This window comes from Alexandromys fortis, unplaced genomic scaffold, assembly GCF_014885135.2.
Source record: "Alexandromys fortis isolate MF-2015 unplaced genomic scaffold, M_Fortis_MF-2015_v1.1 scaffold_78, whole genome shotgun sequence".
Taxonomy (NCBI): domain Eukaryota; kingdom Metazoa; phylum Chordata; class Mammalia; order Rodentia; family Cricetidae; genus Alexandromys; species Alexandromys fortis.
In genome coordinates, this window is record NW_026067977.1 from 483,515 (window position 1) to 503,257 (window position 19,743).

General features: G+C 43.2%; 1 protein-coding gene across 1 annotated transcript in view; it reads left to right on the forward strand.

The window, feature by feature from the left end:
* Positions 1–10,446, forward strand: part of Tbx15 (T-box transcription factor 15) — a 102,245-nt gene extending 91,799 nt beyond the window's left edge. The window contains exon 8 of the mRNA XM_050157594.1: positions 8,011–10,446. Within this exon, the coding sequence (XP_050013551.1) occupies positions 8,011–8,795 (785 nt within the window). The 3' untranslated portion in view covers positions 8,796–10,446. The remainder of the gene's footprint in view (positions 1–8,010) is intronic.
* The last annotated feature ends 9,297 nt before the right edge of the window (positions 10,447–19,743 follow it).

Sequence of the window (19,743 nt, forward strand, 5' to 3'; positions counted from 1 at the left end):
CCACTCCATCCAGGTCTAGGAAGGTGAGCATCCAAACAGACTAGGTTCCCAAAAAGCTAGTACATGCAGTAGAATCAAAATCCGGTGTCATTATCATTGGCTTCTCAGTCCGCCCTCATTGTTAGCCACATTCAGAGAGTCTGGTTTGATCACATGTTCGTTCAGTCCCAGTCCAGTTGGCCTTGGTGAGCTCTTATTAGATCAGGCACACTGTCTCAGTGGGTGAACACACCCCTCGCAGTCCTGACTTCCTTGCTCATATTCTCCCTCCTTCTGCTCTTCATCTGGGCCTTGGGAGCTCAATCTAGGGCTCCAATGTGGGTCTCTGTCTCTATTTCCACCCATCGCCAGATAAAGGTTCTATGGTGATATACAAGATATTCATCAGTGTGGCTATGGGATAAGGACAGTTCAGGCTCCCTCTCCTCTGCTGCCCACAAACCTAGCTGGGGAGATCCCCTCGGACACCTGGGAACCCCTCTAGAGCCAAGTCTCTTGCCAACCCTAAAATGGCTCCCTTAATGTCGATATCTTCTTCCCTGCTCCCATATCCACCCTTCCTCCATCTCAACCATCCCATTCACTCAAGCTCTCCCAAATCCTCCCCTTCTTTTTACAGAAGCACCTGGGCTTTACTAAGTGCTCAAACAGGATCCCTGTATCCTTTAGCCTAACCCACCTCCCCTCTGCTCCTGAATCATCGTCTCTGCCCTCATTTTTCACACCTACTGTGCTCTTCCCGGTCACATGCTGCTTAGAGGGCTCATTTTTACCCACTAGCTTTCTTTGTACTGTCCCTGTTTGAAATCTCAGCTCAAGTAACAGTTGGCTAAAGTCTTACAGGGCAGCCCCCTACTTGTTTCGCTCTTCATTTAATATCTTTTACCTATGTTTCCCTCAGTACTTTCCCCATTGGGATTACATTCCTGGGTCCAGGCACTATATCCAGTCCACATTAGAAACTCACGTAGCGATGGAATGAGGACACAGACTCTCTTAGGTGCTATACAAGGGGAATATTGTTAATGTGCTTGTCAGGGATTCCTCAACTTTATGCTCGTTTTTGAAGGGAAAAGAGATTAGTGAAAACCAGAGAGAATTATAAGTAACAATTAGTTGGTGGAGGAAGGGATGGTGAAAAACTGATTGGTAAGAAGTTCAACAATTCCATGGCACTGTAGGGAGACTAAGGACAACATTAATGTACTTTATATTAAACACTAAACAGAAGGATTATTAATTTTGAAAAATTAGGTTCTTATTTAAAAGAAATTGTATATTTTGATCATATTCTTTCCCCTCAGTCCTCCCAGATCCTTCCCATATCCTTTCCTTCCCAAGTTCATGTTCTTTCTCTTTCTCCTTCTCATTAAAAAAACCTTTCCACAAAGCCCCAAAAGACAAAGGAAAATCAAAACAAACAAATAAAACCCGGCAAGACCCAAAACACCAAAACAAAGTAAATGTTTGAGGAAATATATGTATCTTAATAATGATTTAAAAATTATAGAAATAGACACATATCAAAACATAGTGTTCATGCTGGTGAACAGAAAGAACAGGAAAGTGAAGGGATGATACGTGTCTGCAGGAGATGGACCCAGAAGGAGAAGATGTCACCACCATCCTCGTCATCTACAATCCTCCCTTATCCTGGGCTGCTCAAGGTTACTCTGTTGAGACAATACCATTGCTTATTTCTGTCTTCTGAAATACGTCTTTCTTTCCACCTTTTAGCTATTTGGCCGTGCTTCATAAACCCAGCAGAATGTAACACCTTGTGTTGTAATTTGCCCCCTTTGGTCTTCATATCATTTGTGAGTTTACTCCAGGGTTCAGGATCCCTTTCCTGTTGTAATCATTTCACTGCTGTGCTTGCATTTGTCTTTCCCGTGGACTTAGAAATATTTTTTAACATTCTTTTGTTCCGTTTATATTGTGTCTGTGTGTACACTCACCCACACTCATATACCCCATCGTGCATGCAGAGGACAGAAGACAACTTTTGATGTCTGTCCTTTCCTTCTGTCACTCTGCCCTGGTAATCCACCTCAGGTCAATGTCATCAGGCTTGGTGGCAAGTCCCTTCACTTGCAGAACCATCTTGCCACCGTTTAGAACTTTTTTTTTCTTTTTAAACAGTGTCTGTTTTTCCATTTTTGACACTGAATTCCTTATTTGGTATAAATATATATGAAAAGTCATCTTTTTGAAAACCACCTGCCTGTGTATCCAATTGTTTAATTTGATTTTATTGAGGAGAACTAGGGAAGAGCAGGAACTCCTCTGATTTGTGTCACCATTTAAGAGACTGCATATTTTGAAATTAAGGCAGGTAGCTCATCTGCCTTACCTTATCATATACACATACACACACACATATCTGAGTGCCAGGTATCTGTCAGGCACTCAAACAGTTCAAATCCCTTGTTACTACTGGTCACGGGCTTCACCCACGGCTTCCACCTGACAAAGGGTCCACAGACCTTCCCCTCCACCCTCATTTTTATGTTCTTCTTCTCCAGATTTATCCTAATATTCTCAGACCTTCAGATTCACAGAAAAAAAACCTCATAGAATCAGAGACATATATCAACTAGAATTTTTATGTAAATATAAAAGTAGCAAATTATAAAAGCAAAACTCATTGGCTTAAAAAGCAGGAAGGATTCAAGCAGTTTCTTTAGGCAAAGCCTAAGTTACGGACTCTGGCCAGAACGCGCCCCATTTCTTTCCACTCTGCTTTCCTCCACGGTGACTTTAGTTCCAATTGTCCCCTGCGATAGCTTAGAGAGTATCCTTGGCCTGAAATATTTCTGCTTTCCCTCTAAAGGGAAAGAGCATGTGCCTGTGATCAAGGGGTTTTAGCAAAATCTCACCAAATCTCTTTGATTCTAATTGGGTCCCCTCAGAATCAATTACTGTAGCGGTAGGGGAAATACGATACTGCGTTTTCCAGGCCAGGTACACACGCCTTTCCTGGAGGTGAAATGTGAGAGAGGAAGAGGGCTTCCCAGAAAGAAAGCAAGCATTGTTCCCCAGAGAGAGGCAGCTAAAGTGACAGTAACAACGGACACATGTGACAGGACAGGCTGAAAACGAGCGTGAAAAGCAAGTGAGGGAGGCGAAGACGTGGGGATGGAATGCCCCGGAAACGGGGCAACATCGGACCGGGTACAGAGCAGAGTGAGTGGGCGAGGCTATTGGAGGGAGAATACATTTGGAGCTACGGAAGTGATGAGGGCGGTGTCCATCTTTCTCCGGTGGAAACCAGACAATTCCCGTTAGGACCGTGATGCTCTCACATTTGTGTCCCGAGAAGAGTTCTCATTTCAGCTGAGGGACATTTCTCTGTTGCCATGCGCATTAAACTTTACGGCCTCTGGGATCGGTTCATGGGCGGCTGCTGTTTTACCTCTTCCGTGTCTGAATACACGGAACCAGCACTCTTCGGGGACGGATGGCATCAGGTTATAAGGAGAGAAGAGTCTCGCCAGGAGAGCAAGTCATTAATTACATGGAAATTTATTCTTCCTTCATCCAGATGGGGTTTTATCTTATTGGGTGGTGTGGTGTGTGTGTGTGTGTGTGTGTGTGTGTGTGTGTGTACAGCACAACGAAATACACTCCAAAGGAAGTTGTCTGTGAAACCCCCCCTGTTACAATCTGGAAGTGAGCAATTTAAAGATGCCAAAGTCAGCAGGTTTGGGATTCAGGATTTTCATGGACACATTTAGCTTGTCTTCATGGTACACAAGTGTATTCTAGGTTATTGTCCTCATATGGGCTCACCGCTAAGTATGCATTCTTGGTTGTTTTGGCTCTTAGCCTTGAATACTGGCACAAGTTAATGTTGCATATGCGTGTTAATGTGTGCCTCCTCTCTTCGGTCCCTGATCATTACGATGTAGGGAGCTGGGAGGGATGGTGGAGATGAGTGCTGGATTACCTAAGAATATGAAGTTATTAATGTCCTTATGTTTAATCCTGTCTTAGAAGTGGGCTAGGATCTCTGAGGACAATGGGGGAAGGCCCCATTGACTACTTACGAGTTTATTCAATCAGTTCTGCTTTGCTTGATCTGAGAAGAAATAGAGCCATGGAACAGTTCATTTGCTTCATTGGCTCACAGAGTAGGGAGGAAGGGCAGAGCATTCAAAGAGGAACTGGAGTACCTTTGGCAACATGGCTCAGGTGGCCCAGAGCTGTCAATTCACGATGTCTCTCATCATTCACACCACAGAGGTTCTTTTAGGCGGAAATACTATGGCACATACATCTTATGACATCATGCCCATTAGTGGTATAGAAGCCCACATGCCCATGCTCTCCCCGGACAGAAGCCAACACGTGGGAGCCATCTCCATTGGAGTGAACGTTCTTCAGGGTTTCTTTCCCATTCTTTATCCCTTCTCCCACAAAAGAGCACGTTTAATGTCTATATGCCAAACTATGGTCACTTTTTAATTTCTCAAAATGCCCCCAGAAAGGAGTTATTAGAAATCCCACATATATAATTATGGAGCCTATAGCTTGGAGGAGATGCTAATCAATCAAGGCCCCTTGTAAGACAGCAGGTTCCTGCATGTCTACAGTCCATATTTGTCTACTAAGCAAATTTATGTCAAGATGCTTAGAGAGTACATGATCTTGCAGGGACAGAGGAGGTGGGGATGAACAAAAGGGGCACTGTCATGGTCAGGGGGACAAGCTTTGCTCTGAGAGGCAGCCTGGTGGAAACTAGACAATTCCCACCTAGCCCTGACATTTTGGGATGAGAGGTCTCTGTTAACCAAGTGATGAAATGTACAGGGAGGGTCGGCTGCCTCCTTGAGCTTGCTTAGCGCTTGGCTGGCACTCCCAATCTTGTTTAACATCTGACAAGCCTAAGTTATATCATAAGAGAATAAAGGCTTCTCAGTATCTCAGTTTGCCTTTCTACAAAATGAATACCACAGTCCCCCCTCTCTCTCTATGTGGACTCTGAGAACTAGTTTCTTATCTGTATTGAGTACTTTAAGTGCATAACAATGTTTCTTCAAAGTGGATGGGAGCAACGTGACCCTCTTTTGGACAGGCTTACTCTCTCCTTCAAACACACGCTCATATGGAGGCTCCCACCCACCCCCCTGAAGCTCAGCAGGCCACCAAGTCTCATTTCCAGTGAATGTCATTTAAAAGCCAAAGCAAGCTGACTACAAACTTTTTAACATGTGCCTCTCATCTGCTGGGCAGAAACCCCTGTAACTTGTTAATAGTTTCCCTTCTTCTTCTCTCTCTTTTTTTTTTTTCTTCTGTAGTGAAACCAATTGAGGCCTTAAATCAGTCCCATTCGTTCCATCTTGGGCCATCTGAAAAAACCATTTAGAGTTGTAGAATGTCATCTACTCCATGCTGCACTTCCGGCTGCAGGGCCGAGGCCTGCGCTGGCTGGAGCTCACCTCCAACGCTTATCGCATTGTGGCGAACAGGTGGTCTCCTCAGGGGTCACATAAACACCAGACCAGGGAGAGCAGGACTAGTTTTCAAAGACAGGGGACTATATTCATATCTCGTAAAACCACTAATCTCTTTACAGCTGGAGTCAAGTTTCTCCATTTGGGCCACAGCACTCTACTACAGCAAAGTTCGTGGCATTTAGGGTGGAAAAGCAGAAAGCATATGTAGGGTGCCTCAAAGAGGAAAAAAGAAATCTCTGAGCTTTCTGTAGGATATAGAGGGAGAGAGGCGTCTGAATACTCAGCAGCAGGAAGTATGAGATGCCCTGCTTCTGTTTCCTGGAAGTTTCCCCTTCCAGGACTCCCTACTTAGATTAAAAAGATTAAAAAGCACTCGGAGTTGACAATCATACTTCCTTTAATCCTTAGACACAGCCACAGTATGAGAAGGAGGGAAAATGAGGCTCACTGGGTCAAGCCCTTTCTTCCGCCTCTGTGGAGAACGCAGTGATAGTCACAGTGTGTGGCTCTGAACTGAAGAGAAGCTCCTCCCACTGTGACCAGCTGCTTGTAGTTTTGGGCAATGCCAGCCTTATCACAGACTGTCACAGACTGTCGAACCAAAACTATTTTAGTTTTTTTAAATAGGAATTTGTTATGAGAAGAGATTTTTTGATATGACTCTAAAATTAGCAGCTGATTGGCTTGTCTTCAAAGGCCAATGGATCTGAAAGTTTACTGAAGGAACCCTTTGACCATGGAAGAGATGATACTGAGCTATAAAAATTTAACTCTGAACAAAATCCTAACAAAGTCTAATCTTTACCTCTACCACTAATACCCCCACTTTGCCTGTGATCTAGGCCAAGGCTTTTTGTTCTCTCTACCAGATTCTTCTCTTCCTAGAATACTAAAGATGTTTTCCCAGTACATCTGGAATGTTCCTGGTTTTCTTCATGGATTAAAATAAAGCAAAACACAGTCCTGTTCTTTTTCATCTAAAAAATACTTCCCTTCTAATGATGCTTAGTTTCTCAGAGCCTCAACAAGAGTTATTGGAAACCTAAGACATGTTGTCTCTTGAAGGAGCATGGTTCTCAACAATTAGAAGTACCATATGGGTACAAGGAAAGGAATTCATCAAGAAGGATTCTAGAGAGGACAAAGCAGCTAAATATTCTAGAATTCGGTGAAGGTTCAGCTACTCCAAGCACTTATTGCCTTTGACGTCCATTGAAGAGGTAGAGAGTGGATGCTTTCTACCCCGGAAAGATGGGTCTTTGCAAAGGTTACCTTTGGCGTTCTTATTTGGAGAACATCTTTGGTGAAGGTTGGCTTGGATTGATTCTTAGTCCATTGGAGCCTCAACCCTTAGTTTAGCCTACCATCTACATGGCTAATGACTTTTGCAAGGCAGATACAGGGTCATTTGGAAATAGGAGTTGTAGAGGTTATCTCTTGTAAAGTACAACTTCTGGGTCTGATATGTACATCCTCAAGCTTCTCCCCGTATACACAGACTCAGAAACCAAACGGAGCCTGCCATCTGTTTTCATAGGCCCTCCAGCTGACACGCACGAACATCGGCATTTCAGAATCGCTGGTCTGCGCACTGGGAAGTAGGAACTCACATGGCATCATCAACTTTCCACCCTGGCTGCACATTAGAGGAGCTTTGAGTTAATGCTGACGTGGAATTCTCACGCCCAGAAACTCCCCTTTAGTTGGTTAGAGGTTGAATCCTGGCATAGCAGCCTTTTCAAATGGCAGGACTTTTCAGCTTCAGGACCACTGATCTTACCAGATGCTTCATCTCTGATGAAGAAAATCAAAGCCAAGGGAGTCGTGGGGCCGCAGGGTTTGTGTGCAGAGCCAGCCAAGAGCCAAATCCATTAAGCTAACACTCGGCTAGTTTATGGCTAGTCTGGCTTCATACACGTCCACACTCAAGTATTATGTGTACAACTCTTAAGATCAGCAGATCCTCAGGACTGTGATTTTAAGTTAGTCCTGATTCACTTTAGTCTGCATCTTATAACTATACTTACCACATGTCTTTGATATGATATGCCAGACCTCCAAAATAATGTCTCAGGTTCCACCACTCAGGTTCATTTGCTGTGCTTTCTCAGGCCTAAGTCCTGACTTGGCACCATGTTCCATCCTGATAAGGTTAGCATCCTGTTTTGGTATTCTACTAAAGTCTGCATAATAGGAACGTGTTACTTGATTAAATATAGACCTTACACATTTGCCTGGACCATGGAAGATCTGAGATAGTAGCTTCTACTGTGGATCACTGAAAGTCTTATTAGGAAGTGGCTTTGATGGTAAGAATATAAAAAACTGAACACTGAAGGTTTGGTCTAAACTTTTAAAGTATGACTAAGACCAGAAAGAAATGCAAAGACTAGGAGTCTCATGTCATCCTTTGTCCTCTCCTTTGTATTGTGTGCTCAAATATGTGACATCACCTTCTGATGTGAAAGGAAGCAATAGATCTATAAAAATGTAGGATTTTGAGCCTAGACAGACTAATCTTAATCAATGAAATTCATGTTTTATTTTTCAGGGGGCAGCACAGGTACTTCCCCAACCACCTCCAGCACCGGGACACCATCCCCTTCGGCTTCTTCTCATCTCTTATCTCCATCCTGTTCTCCTCCAACTTTTCATTTGGCCCCCAATACTTTCAACGTGGGCTGTCGAGAAAGCCAGCTTTGTAATCTGAATCTCTCCGAGTATCCACCATGTGCCCGCAGCAACATGGCTGCCTTGCAGAGCTATCCAGGGCTGAGTGACAGTGGCTACAACAGGCTCCAGAGTGGCACAGCTTCAGCCACTCAGCCCTCTGAAACCTTCATGCCTCAGAGGACTCCATCTCTGATCTCAGGAATACCAACACCTCCCTCGTTGCCTAGCAACAGCAAGATGGAAGCCTATGGTGGCCAGTTGGGGTCCTTCCCCACTTCCCAGTTTCAGTATGTCATGCAGGCAGGCAATGCAGCGTCCAGCTCCTCCTCACCGCACATGTTTGGTGGCAGCCACATGCAGCAGAGCTCCTACAATGCCTTCTCCCTGCACAATCCCTACAATCTGTACGGATACAATTTCCCCACCTCCCCCAGGCTAGCTGCAAGCCCAGAAAAACTGAGCGCATCTCAAAGCACTTTACTCTGCTCTTCTCCTTCCAACGGGGCCTTTGGAGAGAGGCAGTACCTGCCCACAGGGATGGAGCATGGCATGCATATGATCAGCCCTGCAGCTAACAGTCAGCAGGCTGCCAACACCTGCGACGGGCGACAGTATGGGGCAGTCCCAGGCTCCTCCTCCCAGATGTCCGTCCACATGGTTTAAAGAGCAGTCCAAGCACCATGGAGGTGATGGCAGTAAAGACTCCAGAATCTCTGTGGGTGGAGCTTCCTCTTTGGGAATCCCGTGCCTTGGGAAAATAGGAATTGTGCGTTTGTTTTTGTTTTTGTTTTTGCTTTGTTTTTCTGGATAAGGAAAACAGAGAAGAGCAATAGATAACCACTGAAGGATCCTTGGAGTGCATCATCCATAACTCAGTGGTCATTCTTCTGCCTCCCAAACTCTTAGTTTTATAAAAAGCATTGTGTATGACAGAGTGGCCTTGAAGAGACGAATAATCATTTTATAGTAATATTGATGGAGATGCTAGCATGTAGCAGCCAAGAAAAGTTACACATACAGACTCATGCACAGACAGACAGACACAAACACACACACACGCGCACACACACACGCACATACAAACTTACATGCCTCTATTCATGCACACACATGCATACACAAAGTATTGCAAACACAAACATTCTCTACACTGACTCTGAACTGGGTGAACTCTATGGAGGGAGGCCCAGAGTGGGTGCTTACATCAACAATCTGTCTGTATACAACCCTAGATGGATTGGGTCATCATTAGCCTTTAGCCTTTCTCCCTTGCAGCTTACCAGGTTTCTGGAATGAACCATGTACCTTAGAACCTCTCAACATCACTGCGGTGGAAAGACATCAGCTGGACTTGGCTTCCTGAGAGAAATTGCTTTGAAACTTTCAGCTCTCTTCCTTCAGTGTGCCATGACTGACGTCCTAATGGTGCCTGTGGAAAGACAGGGTGAGAAGAGCTGGGAGAGAGAAAGAGAACCGACAGCAACAGAGGAAAGCGGATGACGAGACTGAGAAGACGTGAACAAGTGAGGAGCTAGAATTCGCCAAGGAGAATAGTTTGGGTTTGGTTAACCCCTAAAGTTTTAGAAAGAATGATGGTGTTATTGGAGAGTAAGCCTCTTTGGGACCCAGCTTCTAGTCAAGGGTGCCGATGAGAAGGGTTAGGACAAGGAATGCTGGATTCCACAGCTTTGACCACAAAGACCCAGGAGAGAGGCGCACTATATGGGAGTGCCATTCCACGGCAGCCTGGCAGGGTGAGGGAAACGGGTGTGGAGAATGAAGAATGGCTTTTTCTCCCAGGTGATACCAAAAAAAGTCACGGAAGACAGGCTTAGCTTCAAATGCCACAGATTCAAGGTGCTGACCTAGACGATCTGCCCCTGGTCCCACGCAAGAGAAACCCTGACACACTGGAGAGAATTGCAGATGGGTGTTCTGCCCCCTTTCTACCTGTCTGTAGCTCTCCATTTTGATCAAATAGTTCATTGCATTCTGAAGTTTGGGGGTTGTTTTTTCTTTCTTTTTCCTTTCAAATCCTTTCATGGTAAGAAAACAAGTGAAGCTTGCTGCAAGCTAAAATTTTTAAATGTTGTGGAAACGCAAATGATACCAAGTAAGATAATGCAGATATTATTAAGATTTTTTTTGGTTTTGAGGTGTTGTAGATAAATGTATTTATATGCCTAGTGGGGGTATTCAATATTATGAATATTAAAAAGGGGGCAATAAAAGGGTATGTAAAATATGTATGAAGAAAAGGTGTATAAAAATTTGCCCTTATGCACGGAACTGTTTCTGAGTGCCAAGCACAGAAAGCCGCTAAATAAAATCTTTGCAATTGTTTCTTGTGTGTTTGTTCATCTAGAAAAACTAAATAATGGTTGTGTACATTTGTATTCTGTCTTGCAACCCAGTCAAACATTTTCACATGAGTTATCAGTGAGTTTTACGTGGCCATCATAAAGTCAATATTATCCTCATTTGTTGAAATATGAGCGGCGGGGCTGCGTCCCCAACACCCCGGCCGCTTGGCTAGCTCATGCCAGAAATAACAACACACAAACTGTATTCATTTAAAAACTGCTTGGCCCGGCTAGTTCCAGATTCTTATTGACTAGCTCTTACATATTGTTCTAACCCATTTCTAATAATGTGTGTAAGCACCCCAAGGTGCGCTTACCGGGAAGATTCTAGCCTACTCGGAGGAGCTTCATTGCGTGCATCTGCCCGGGAGAGCTGAGCATGGTGTCTCTCCGGTCCCTCTGGAAGCAGCGCAGAGTCTGACCTCACTTCCTCTTCCGCCCAGAATTCTATTCTGTTTCTTTTTCCCATCTATGTTCTAAGCTATGAGGCCAAGCAGTTGGTTTATTACCTAACCAATGAAATCAACAGATTGATATATGACACTCCCACATCACTCATTTTATGATTTGTAGCCGAGCTACTCAAAAGTTGGTGAAATATCCAGGATCACACGAGCTGTCAGAGAGGGAACTGAGGTCTGGAACTGGATTTTCGCACTTAACAGGGTGCTCACTTACATGTTAACTGCACCAATATGGCCTCACAGCCACGTTCCCTGAGATTTCTTTTATAATGACTCGTCCTCCAACAATTCTGTGAGATGGGTGTGATTGTAATAATTCTATCTGTAGATTTGAAAGCAGTTCTATAGAAGATCAAATACTTGGAGAAGGTCCTCAGCTAGCAAGTGGTAGACCTGGTAGGACCCTTGAATGCCTGTGCAATTAGCACGATGTCATTACGCCAGAGCGTTGTACCATTTGGAGAATCAGAAACAAAGGTATACTCACAGAGACTGTGGTGAGAATGCCTCTGAGGCTAGGGTTTGCTTTATATGTTTGATAATAAACTTATGCTCCTTTGTGAATGCATCACTGAAGTGTGGGAGGAGGGGCTTTGAACTGTCAGGCATAAGTTCAACTTACAAAGCCCCATGACGTGCGAGGGTCATACCATTCCCAAGCCCTTTCACAGACCATATCAGGCATGCCCCACAATATCCATAAATGGGGAAAAGGGGACACAGACTTTTTTTTGTAAATAAGACACGGGACTATTAATCCTGCCCTGATTATACTATTAGAAAACTGCAGATCAGGAGCATAAAAATCTGTTCTTTCCTCCACATTGCACTGCGTCCTATCAGATAGTCACACTGGTTACCCATGGGCTCTTTTTCCTGGTATTGGATGTGGGAAGCATGGGATGCTGGCCATTGCACTCATTCACTGGAACTGGATCTAGGTTTGAGGAAACAAATTCTTAATCATTGCTTTGATTGTATAAGGAACTCAGAAAGTGGCATGCGAGTCAATCCCACTAACGGTCAAATTGTTGCCCAACTTGTTGAGCCAATGGCCAACTCAATATCTCCACAAATTTTAGGCTGTTTGAGCATGGCCTGCCTCAAAACACAAAAATATTCTTTGATTAGGAAACTGTAAGTTACTTCTCTGCAGACTGGTGGAACAAAACTAACTACATGTGAAGCATTTGGTTATTTCTTTCTGATCTGTTAGCAGACCAAGCACTGTTCATGGTGCCCTCCGAAGTCTTAGGTAATAACCATAATATAGCATGCAACAAACTTGGCATAGACATTTCCATGCTTTTATTTAGAATGAATAATAATTTAACAATTGTTTTTGCTCTAAAATGTAAAGCACTAAATAAGACATTTTTTTTTTTTGTAATTTTAGCTCTTTTAGAATAGCCTAAGCCACTTATGCCTATACTACGATGTGGGTTTCCTTTGTACCTGAGGATGTAATAGAAAGAACAGCACATACTGGATAAAGGATTTTTCAAGATTGGGTGGCTCAGCAATTAAGAGCATGTGTTTCTCTTGCAGAGAATCCAGGTTTGATTCAAAACACCCACATGTTAGATCACAGCCATCTGGAAACTCTACTTGAAGGGGATCTTTACCCTTTACCGACTGCAGTGAACACCATACATAAATATGGTGTACATACGTAAACATTGGCAAAACATACATAGAATGAATAAAAAAGTAACTAAGAAATTTGTCAATAATATAGTCTAATGGCAAACTAGTTGGAGAAAAGCCCATGAGGACCCAGTCCTACGCAAAGAACTCTAGGCAAATAAAGAAATCCGGAAGCTGAAGAGGTGGCCTTCTCCAACTAAGAGTACACCAGTTAGTTAGATTAATAATGTTAAACAAGTGGAACAGACTATACTTAGGAGTATATATGCATATATGTGTACATATACACTTAATAACAGTGACTGAAGAGGCAATGAGTTTGAGGGAGAGAAGGAAGGGGCATGTGGAAGGATTTAGAGGAAAGGATAAATGTTATAACTAAATTATATCTCAAAATTAAAAAAGAATATATACTTAGTTTTTATGAAATCATAAAACATTATTATATTTTATATTCTAAACACCAAAAGGGTGTTTCTTAAAAGGATTATTTTTTTATAGGTTGATATGGTTTACTCAGGTATTTTTTTCCAAAGGGAAAGCCCATTTTGTTTGTTAGGTAATTCTCAATACATAGGACAGATGCTGGGCTATTATAGATGCTCAGTACATAAACATTTTCACTGCTGAATCTTTCAACCAAATTTGTTTTTACAGTACAGAATGATTGCATGGCTGAATTCACAATAAGGGGAGTTAAATTAGTAAAGAAATACTGTTCTTTCATAGAGCATTATGCTGTAGATAACTATAAATTGAATTTGTATACCAACTAGCAGCATTGTATATAAGGAAGTGTAAAAACCAAATGTGCCATGATTTATTTATTTAGTGTGTATGTGTATGTGCACCTGTAATTGCAGGTGTGGATGCAATAGTATCCATAGAGACCGGAGGATGGCATCATATGTCTTCTTATCAGTTTCTGTATTATTTCTTTTAGCCAGAGCATCTCTCTGAACTTAGACATCTTGTTTTTTGCCTGGGTTAGCAGTCAGCAAGGGACCATGTCTAGCTTGTTGTGTGGGTGTTGCAATCTGTAAATCTTACCCACTGAGCCATCTCTCCAGCCCCAACGATTTCTCTCTTGAAAGGGGTTCCTTTTTACTCATTCATGTGTGACAAAATCTATAAAAATTGCTTAAAATTCAGAGAAGATGCCCAGGATAAGAGGGTCAGGTCAGGACTCTTTCATTAAAAAAAAAAAAAAACTTGGCTTAACTGAACTTAGGAGCAGCTCAGAGTCCTTGTAGATGTAAAGAAATAGTGGCTTTAAGAATGAAATACCAGCAGGGCGGTGGTGGCGCATGCCTTTAATCCCAGCACTCGGGAGGCAGAGGCAGGCGGATCTCTGGGAGTTCGAGGCCAGCCTGGTCTACAAGAGCTAGTGCCAGGACAGGCTCCAAAGCTACAGAGAAACCCTGTCTCGAAAAACAAAACAAAACAAAACAAAAAGAATGAAATACCAACATCAAAAGGCAAGAAAACATCTCTTGAATTACAAATGTAGTATTTCAACTAAACATGGACAATTTATTCAAGGCAGAGATATTCAGAATTTATTTTTTTACTTTTCCTTCCCTTCATTCCCTTCCCCTTCCTTCCCTTCTTCCCAACCCCTTTTCTTTTTTGTAGAAGATCAAATACAGAACCTCATACATTCCAGGCAAGCAAGCAGTCTACAATTGAGGTATATCATTAGCCTCCCAAGAAGGTTCCTGGACATTAGATACAGTAGGTTCCTCCATGAACACTTTTCTCATTAGTGGGAGTTTAGAGGACTGACAACCAAGAGCACAGTTGAGCTGATGCCAGCATTTGATTAGTTTCTTAGTTCTAGTTCTGATGATTTCAGAGACAGTCTACTGGACTGAGTTGCCTTCGTTAAGCTTCAGGAGATGGTCACTTCAAGGAAGCCTGGCCACGGGTACCTTTCTCCCAAGCCTCTTTTGCTTATGATCATTAATCACTGGAGATTGGTCTCCGTACCCATGTCCAGCTCAACTCATCCATCTGGCTCAACTCAGGAAAGGTTTATTCCAGGACCATTTTACCAAATGGTGCTTTAGGTAGTGCAATGTGGGAGTAAACCACCGGACACAGTCCTGTCTTTCAGGAACCCAGGATTGAAAGGGAGACATTGACTGCACCTGTGCCCGACTGAATAGTGTAATTTTAGATTTGGTTAATGACTCTGAGGAATATAAAGGTTCCAAGAAGTTAGGGAGTAATTGAAGAACGAGAATGTTGTTCAGGGTCATAGACCTTTGCAGAAGGACTCTCTAAGCAGGTGACAGTTCAAGCAACATAGATATAGATACCACATATATGCTTGCTTGTCCTCCTGCTGGGGGCAGTGGCATCTTCACTAGAAGATGGATTCAGTTGAGACCAGACATTTTTGTTCCTATACTACCTTTCTAGTATTATCACTTGAAAAAGCCTTCAGGACTTTTCAAATCTGTGTCGATAATCTATTTTCACACAAAATAGGTTTATTCTCACAGCTTTATTCTCACAGCTTCCTTGGGAGAGAACGGGAGTCATCTCTGCTGCTTGTTCAGATTAGTGCACTGACAGGAAGATGGTTTGAGAGCCAACAATGCTCTCGGAGGGAGTCTGTGTAATCTATGGATGCATAAAATTTCTACCTTGGAAGACTTCAGTCTGTCTGAGGAGTTAAGACGTCACATGAAAGAGGGACAGGACTTGTGTTAAGTTGTGGCAAAGAGCACATATGCTCCCACTTTCAGGAGGGAACTAATTTTTATTGAGTGTTTATTACATGTGATGCCTTATGCAAGGCAATATCCTCTAATCCTTGTAACCACCCGTTAGGATTTGTCCTGCAGTCTCTATTTTATAGTTGAGGGAACTGAAAATGACAAAAAACAAAAGAACTGGCAGGCAACAAAGACAGGGCTCCAGCCCAGGCCCAACCAAGAGTTACAGGAAGCAAAACAGAGAGAGACAGGTCGATGGGAAAGGCATCTTGAATCTTACTTTGAAGAAAGTTGTGAGAATGGTAAAATTGAAGAAAAAAGAAGCTTTTCTGGTAGTGGGCAACTCATAGAAGAGACATACTTCTGGGATGAATGAGCTCTGATTGAGGGAGAAGATGTCCATTCTCACAGGTCAAATTTCATCAACTCTCCCTGTTGCTTTGTGACTTTGGATTCCCTTTTTTTAATGGGAGGTCTCTTGGCTGTGAGACTTGGGAAGCTCAGGTTTTCATCCCATGTCTGAGTGGAAACCTCAACCTCAAAAGGACTTGTGGTGTCTGGGAGGTGATGGAGGAGTGAAGCTATGTCTCTAACACCTCCACCCATGCCCCTTGCCAGGGCTCCAGGGAGAGTTCAGCCTCCGCATTCCCTGAGTCAGGCTCTCCACAGGGCCCCTAGCTCTCTCCAGCCACGTGGGATGCTGAAAGGGGACTTTGCTTCTTCAAGCCAAGAAAACATTCATCATGTTTTCCTTCTGAGCTCATTTTACTGCCCACAGCACTCATCTTTTATGGGGGAGCCTAGCGGCGTTTCCCACTTCAGATGGTTCCTTCTCACACGTTCGATTTTATTAGACTTGCCTGCAAGCCCCGCCCAGGCACAGAAAACCAAAGGCGGTTGAATCCTTTTGGTATTATTTTCACCCTGTCAAACCAGAGTGGATGTGGGGATGGAAAAGGATTGCCATGGCAACCTTGAATGGTTCTCATTGTAGGGGGAGTCTGGTACTCCATGACAAGGATTAATGGAGTGCTCCTCTTTCATGCTGTGCATCCTTCCTCAACTGTCTTAAACTGTCTGGAATAGATTCCTTCAAGTCTTACCCTTCTAGAACTGATTTCTCATCCTGATGCTCCATCACGGGGTTCCAGGGTAGCAGACTGATTCTGGAAATCAGGCACCTTGCCTTTTATAGCTCTGATAGCTTCCACACAATGGTTAACTCTTCATTTCGGCCAATAGATGGAGAATGAATGAAAGTTTGGGTCTGGCTGTGTTTATCAGCCAGATCTAGAATTGGCAGATGACCTGATCTGTTTTCCAGTGGTTGGGACTCTGATGACCACTCCCAGCTGAAAGGGAAGGAAGAAATAGAGCTTAGCTGAGTGTTGAAGAGAAAAGAAACATATCTGTTAAACACTGAGGATGTCTTAAGGGATCCTCAGTCAATCTTACCTGAGTTAATTCAATCTGATGACCCTGTCAACCCAGGAGGTAAAGGTTAAGTCTAATGTCTACACACAGATTCTCAGCTGCTCTGTAATACAACCCAGGACAACCAATTTGAGCTCCATTGGAGTTCATTTAATCTAGAAGATATCTCTCAATAGGAGTTTTTTCTTTGTTTCCTAAAACATATAAAAGGTTCATAGAATGTAGACTTGGACATTTCTTAAGTTAGGAGAATGTATGTGTGTGTGTTTATCATATACCAATAAAATGCCCTTAAAAACCCATCCTGTTTAATTATAAACAATCACTTTATAAAATAATATTGATAGCCTAAATTTTAAATTTATTTTTATTTATGTGTGTGAGTATTTGCCTGCATGTCCGTGTGTACAATACATGTGTGCAGTGCTCACAGAGGCAAGAAGAAGGCATTAGATTCCCTGGAACTGGGATACAGGTAGTTGTGAGCTACCATACAGATGCTGGTAGCTGAATTGAGCTCCAGTGCAAGAGCATCAAGGGCCCTCCACTGCTGAGTCATCTCCCCAGTCCCAAATTTGATATTATTATTATTAGTTATTATTATTTTACATTACTCACATTATGTGTGAGAGATACCAATGCTGAAAGAAGACTAAGCGTCTTGATGAAGTCTTGATTTAGAACTTGCACTGTTGATTAATACGAGACTGTTTGGCTTAGGTAAAATGATGACAATAGTATGGGTACCTCATGTTATGTGCCTTAAAAACTTCCGTAGTAACAGGAGTCACCTCTCATTCACTTTCATCCAGAAGCAGTTTAATCATAAATTCATGTGGATGTCAACTCTGGGCTGTTAGGATCACCCTTTATACAGGGTGTCGTTTCATCAGGTTTTTAGATGACACTTGCTATCCCAAAGCAATAGTGTGAGCAGACGGGCTTGCGGTGTACCCCCCATTGCCCAAAGGTCCAAATTCCTAAATGATTTCTGAAACGAGTCACTGGAACTGGGTTTTCTCGAACCTTGTGACAGTACTCTAGCCAGTGGCCTCAGGTGTCCCTCAGAAAGCAAACACACAGGGTCAGAAACCTGACCGTAAACTAGCATTTCAGATGGTCTCACCCATTAGCCAATTAGTTTCCCAGGGGGGAAATGTGTCATCTTTTCCCTCAGAAGGGCTCCCAGAGTCGGCAGGTAAACTAATCCACAGTACGTTTCCCATACCCATAAACAGCCGTCTGAGGAGAGTTTCAGTTTTCACCAGTTGGTCCCTCTCCTAAATGCTGGTTTTGTATCTTGTGACGTTGGCTTACATACAGTTTTTCATCAAAGTTCCCCAAACTTCACATGTGAAGGGCTCAATCTCCTTAATCATGACTTGAGAAAGGTTTCCTCTGCTGTTTAGTACTATAGAAGACTAAGTGGCACATGCCTTTAATCCCAGCACTCAGGAGGCAGAGGCAGATGGATCTCTGTGAGTTCAAAGCCAGCCTGGTCTACAAGAGCTAGTTCCAGGACAGCCAGCGCTGTTATACAGAGAAACCCTGTCTCGGGAAAAAAACAAAAGACTAAGGTCCCCGGTAAAATAACCCCAAGAAAGAACAGAGGGTCTCAAATTTCTGAAACCACAGGGATGCACTACTCTCCTGGTTCTCTTCTTAGGGACATCCCGGGTTGTACAACCGAGCAGAGCTGTCACATATGAAGTGCCACTTCGAGACTGGCAAAGACATTATCTGGGGCTCTGTCTACATACAAGACAGGCTAATGTTTGGTGGTCAGGGAGTATATATAAAGTTGTCTGTTGAGGAACAAATGAATCAGCGTTCCTACAGTGACAATTCTATGCGGGTGTATGTCCTACCTAAATGTCAACTCTAGTCGTACTTAATATTTCATGACAAGGAATACTGACAACCAAGGGAGTTTCTGCAATAGAATTAATTCACAAGTCTGGAAAGTCTTTTTTTTTTCTTTAACCCATTCACCTAAACTCCCAACCATGGTTTATCAGCATGCACTAATGATTTGTTTTACCCAAGACTTTACTGCTGAGTGATGGTAATAAAGATATAAGTGGGAGCCAATCGGTGAAAGTCTGAAGATCGTGATCTGGTGCAGCAGCAGCTAACATTCACCATTGCAGCGAGGAATGATGCCATAGAAATGGATGTTTACACTATGGACACATGTGGGCCAGTTCAGAGTTCATCTCAGGCCACCTGGAGATGACACGGCGTGGCTGAAACCAGATTGCTTCCTATTGAGCCAGAATAGACTGGGGGCCTACAGACCACATAGAGTAATCTGCAGTCATGCCTCAAAGACTTGCAGCAGCCCACTGCTGCACCACGGTGCGTGTTTAAGAACAGGGAAATCTCACATCTAATGAAACAGCTCCTAATATTTAGGGAGTGACATTGCTGGCCTAAGGTTAGCAATCTGGGCAACCAGGCTCTATCAGGTAGGTTCAGGTTTAGCTCCATGAAGAGGCCAGTGCAGCCTAAGAGACTACAGAAAGCACTGTCTGATTCTGGCCGTATTCTCAGAATCACAATTATGTCAGGATCCTGAGGAGAAATTGGATCTTTCTTTTTTTTTTATCTTAAGAACAATTTTATGGATGACCAGGTCATCTCCACACAAGGAGCCTGATAATGTGAATGTGTGTAGACTCTTAGCCTATGATAGAAAAATCCAAGCAGAGTGCAAAGGTCACTTGTGGGAAGGTGTGAGACCCACAGGGAACGCCAAATCACAGAAGAGCTAGCTACCCCGTGAAGGCCAAGTCAAGCAAGATTCAATAGGGGCTGTCAGGCATTTCATAGGCCTGTACTTGAGGTTGTTAGTGGGACCCAGAAATCCAAAATTATGAGTTATTTAACTTGGCTTTTAGTATGACTAGCTCTTTTGTGACTTGGCTGTTCTCGGGGATGTCACACCTTGATTCTATTAGCTTCGCTGTAGAACATTTTT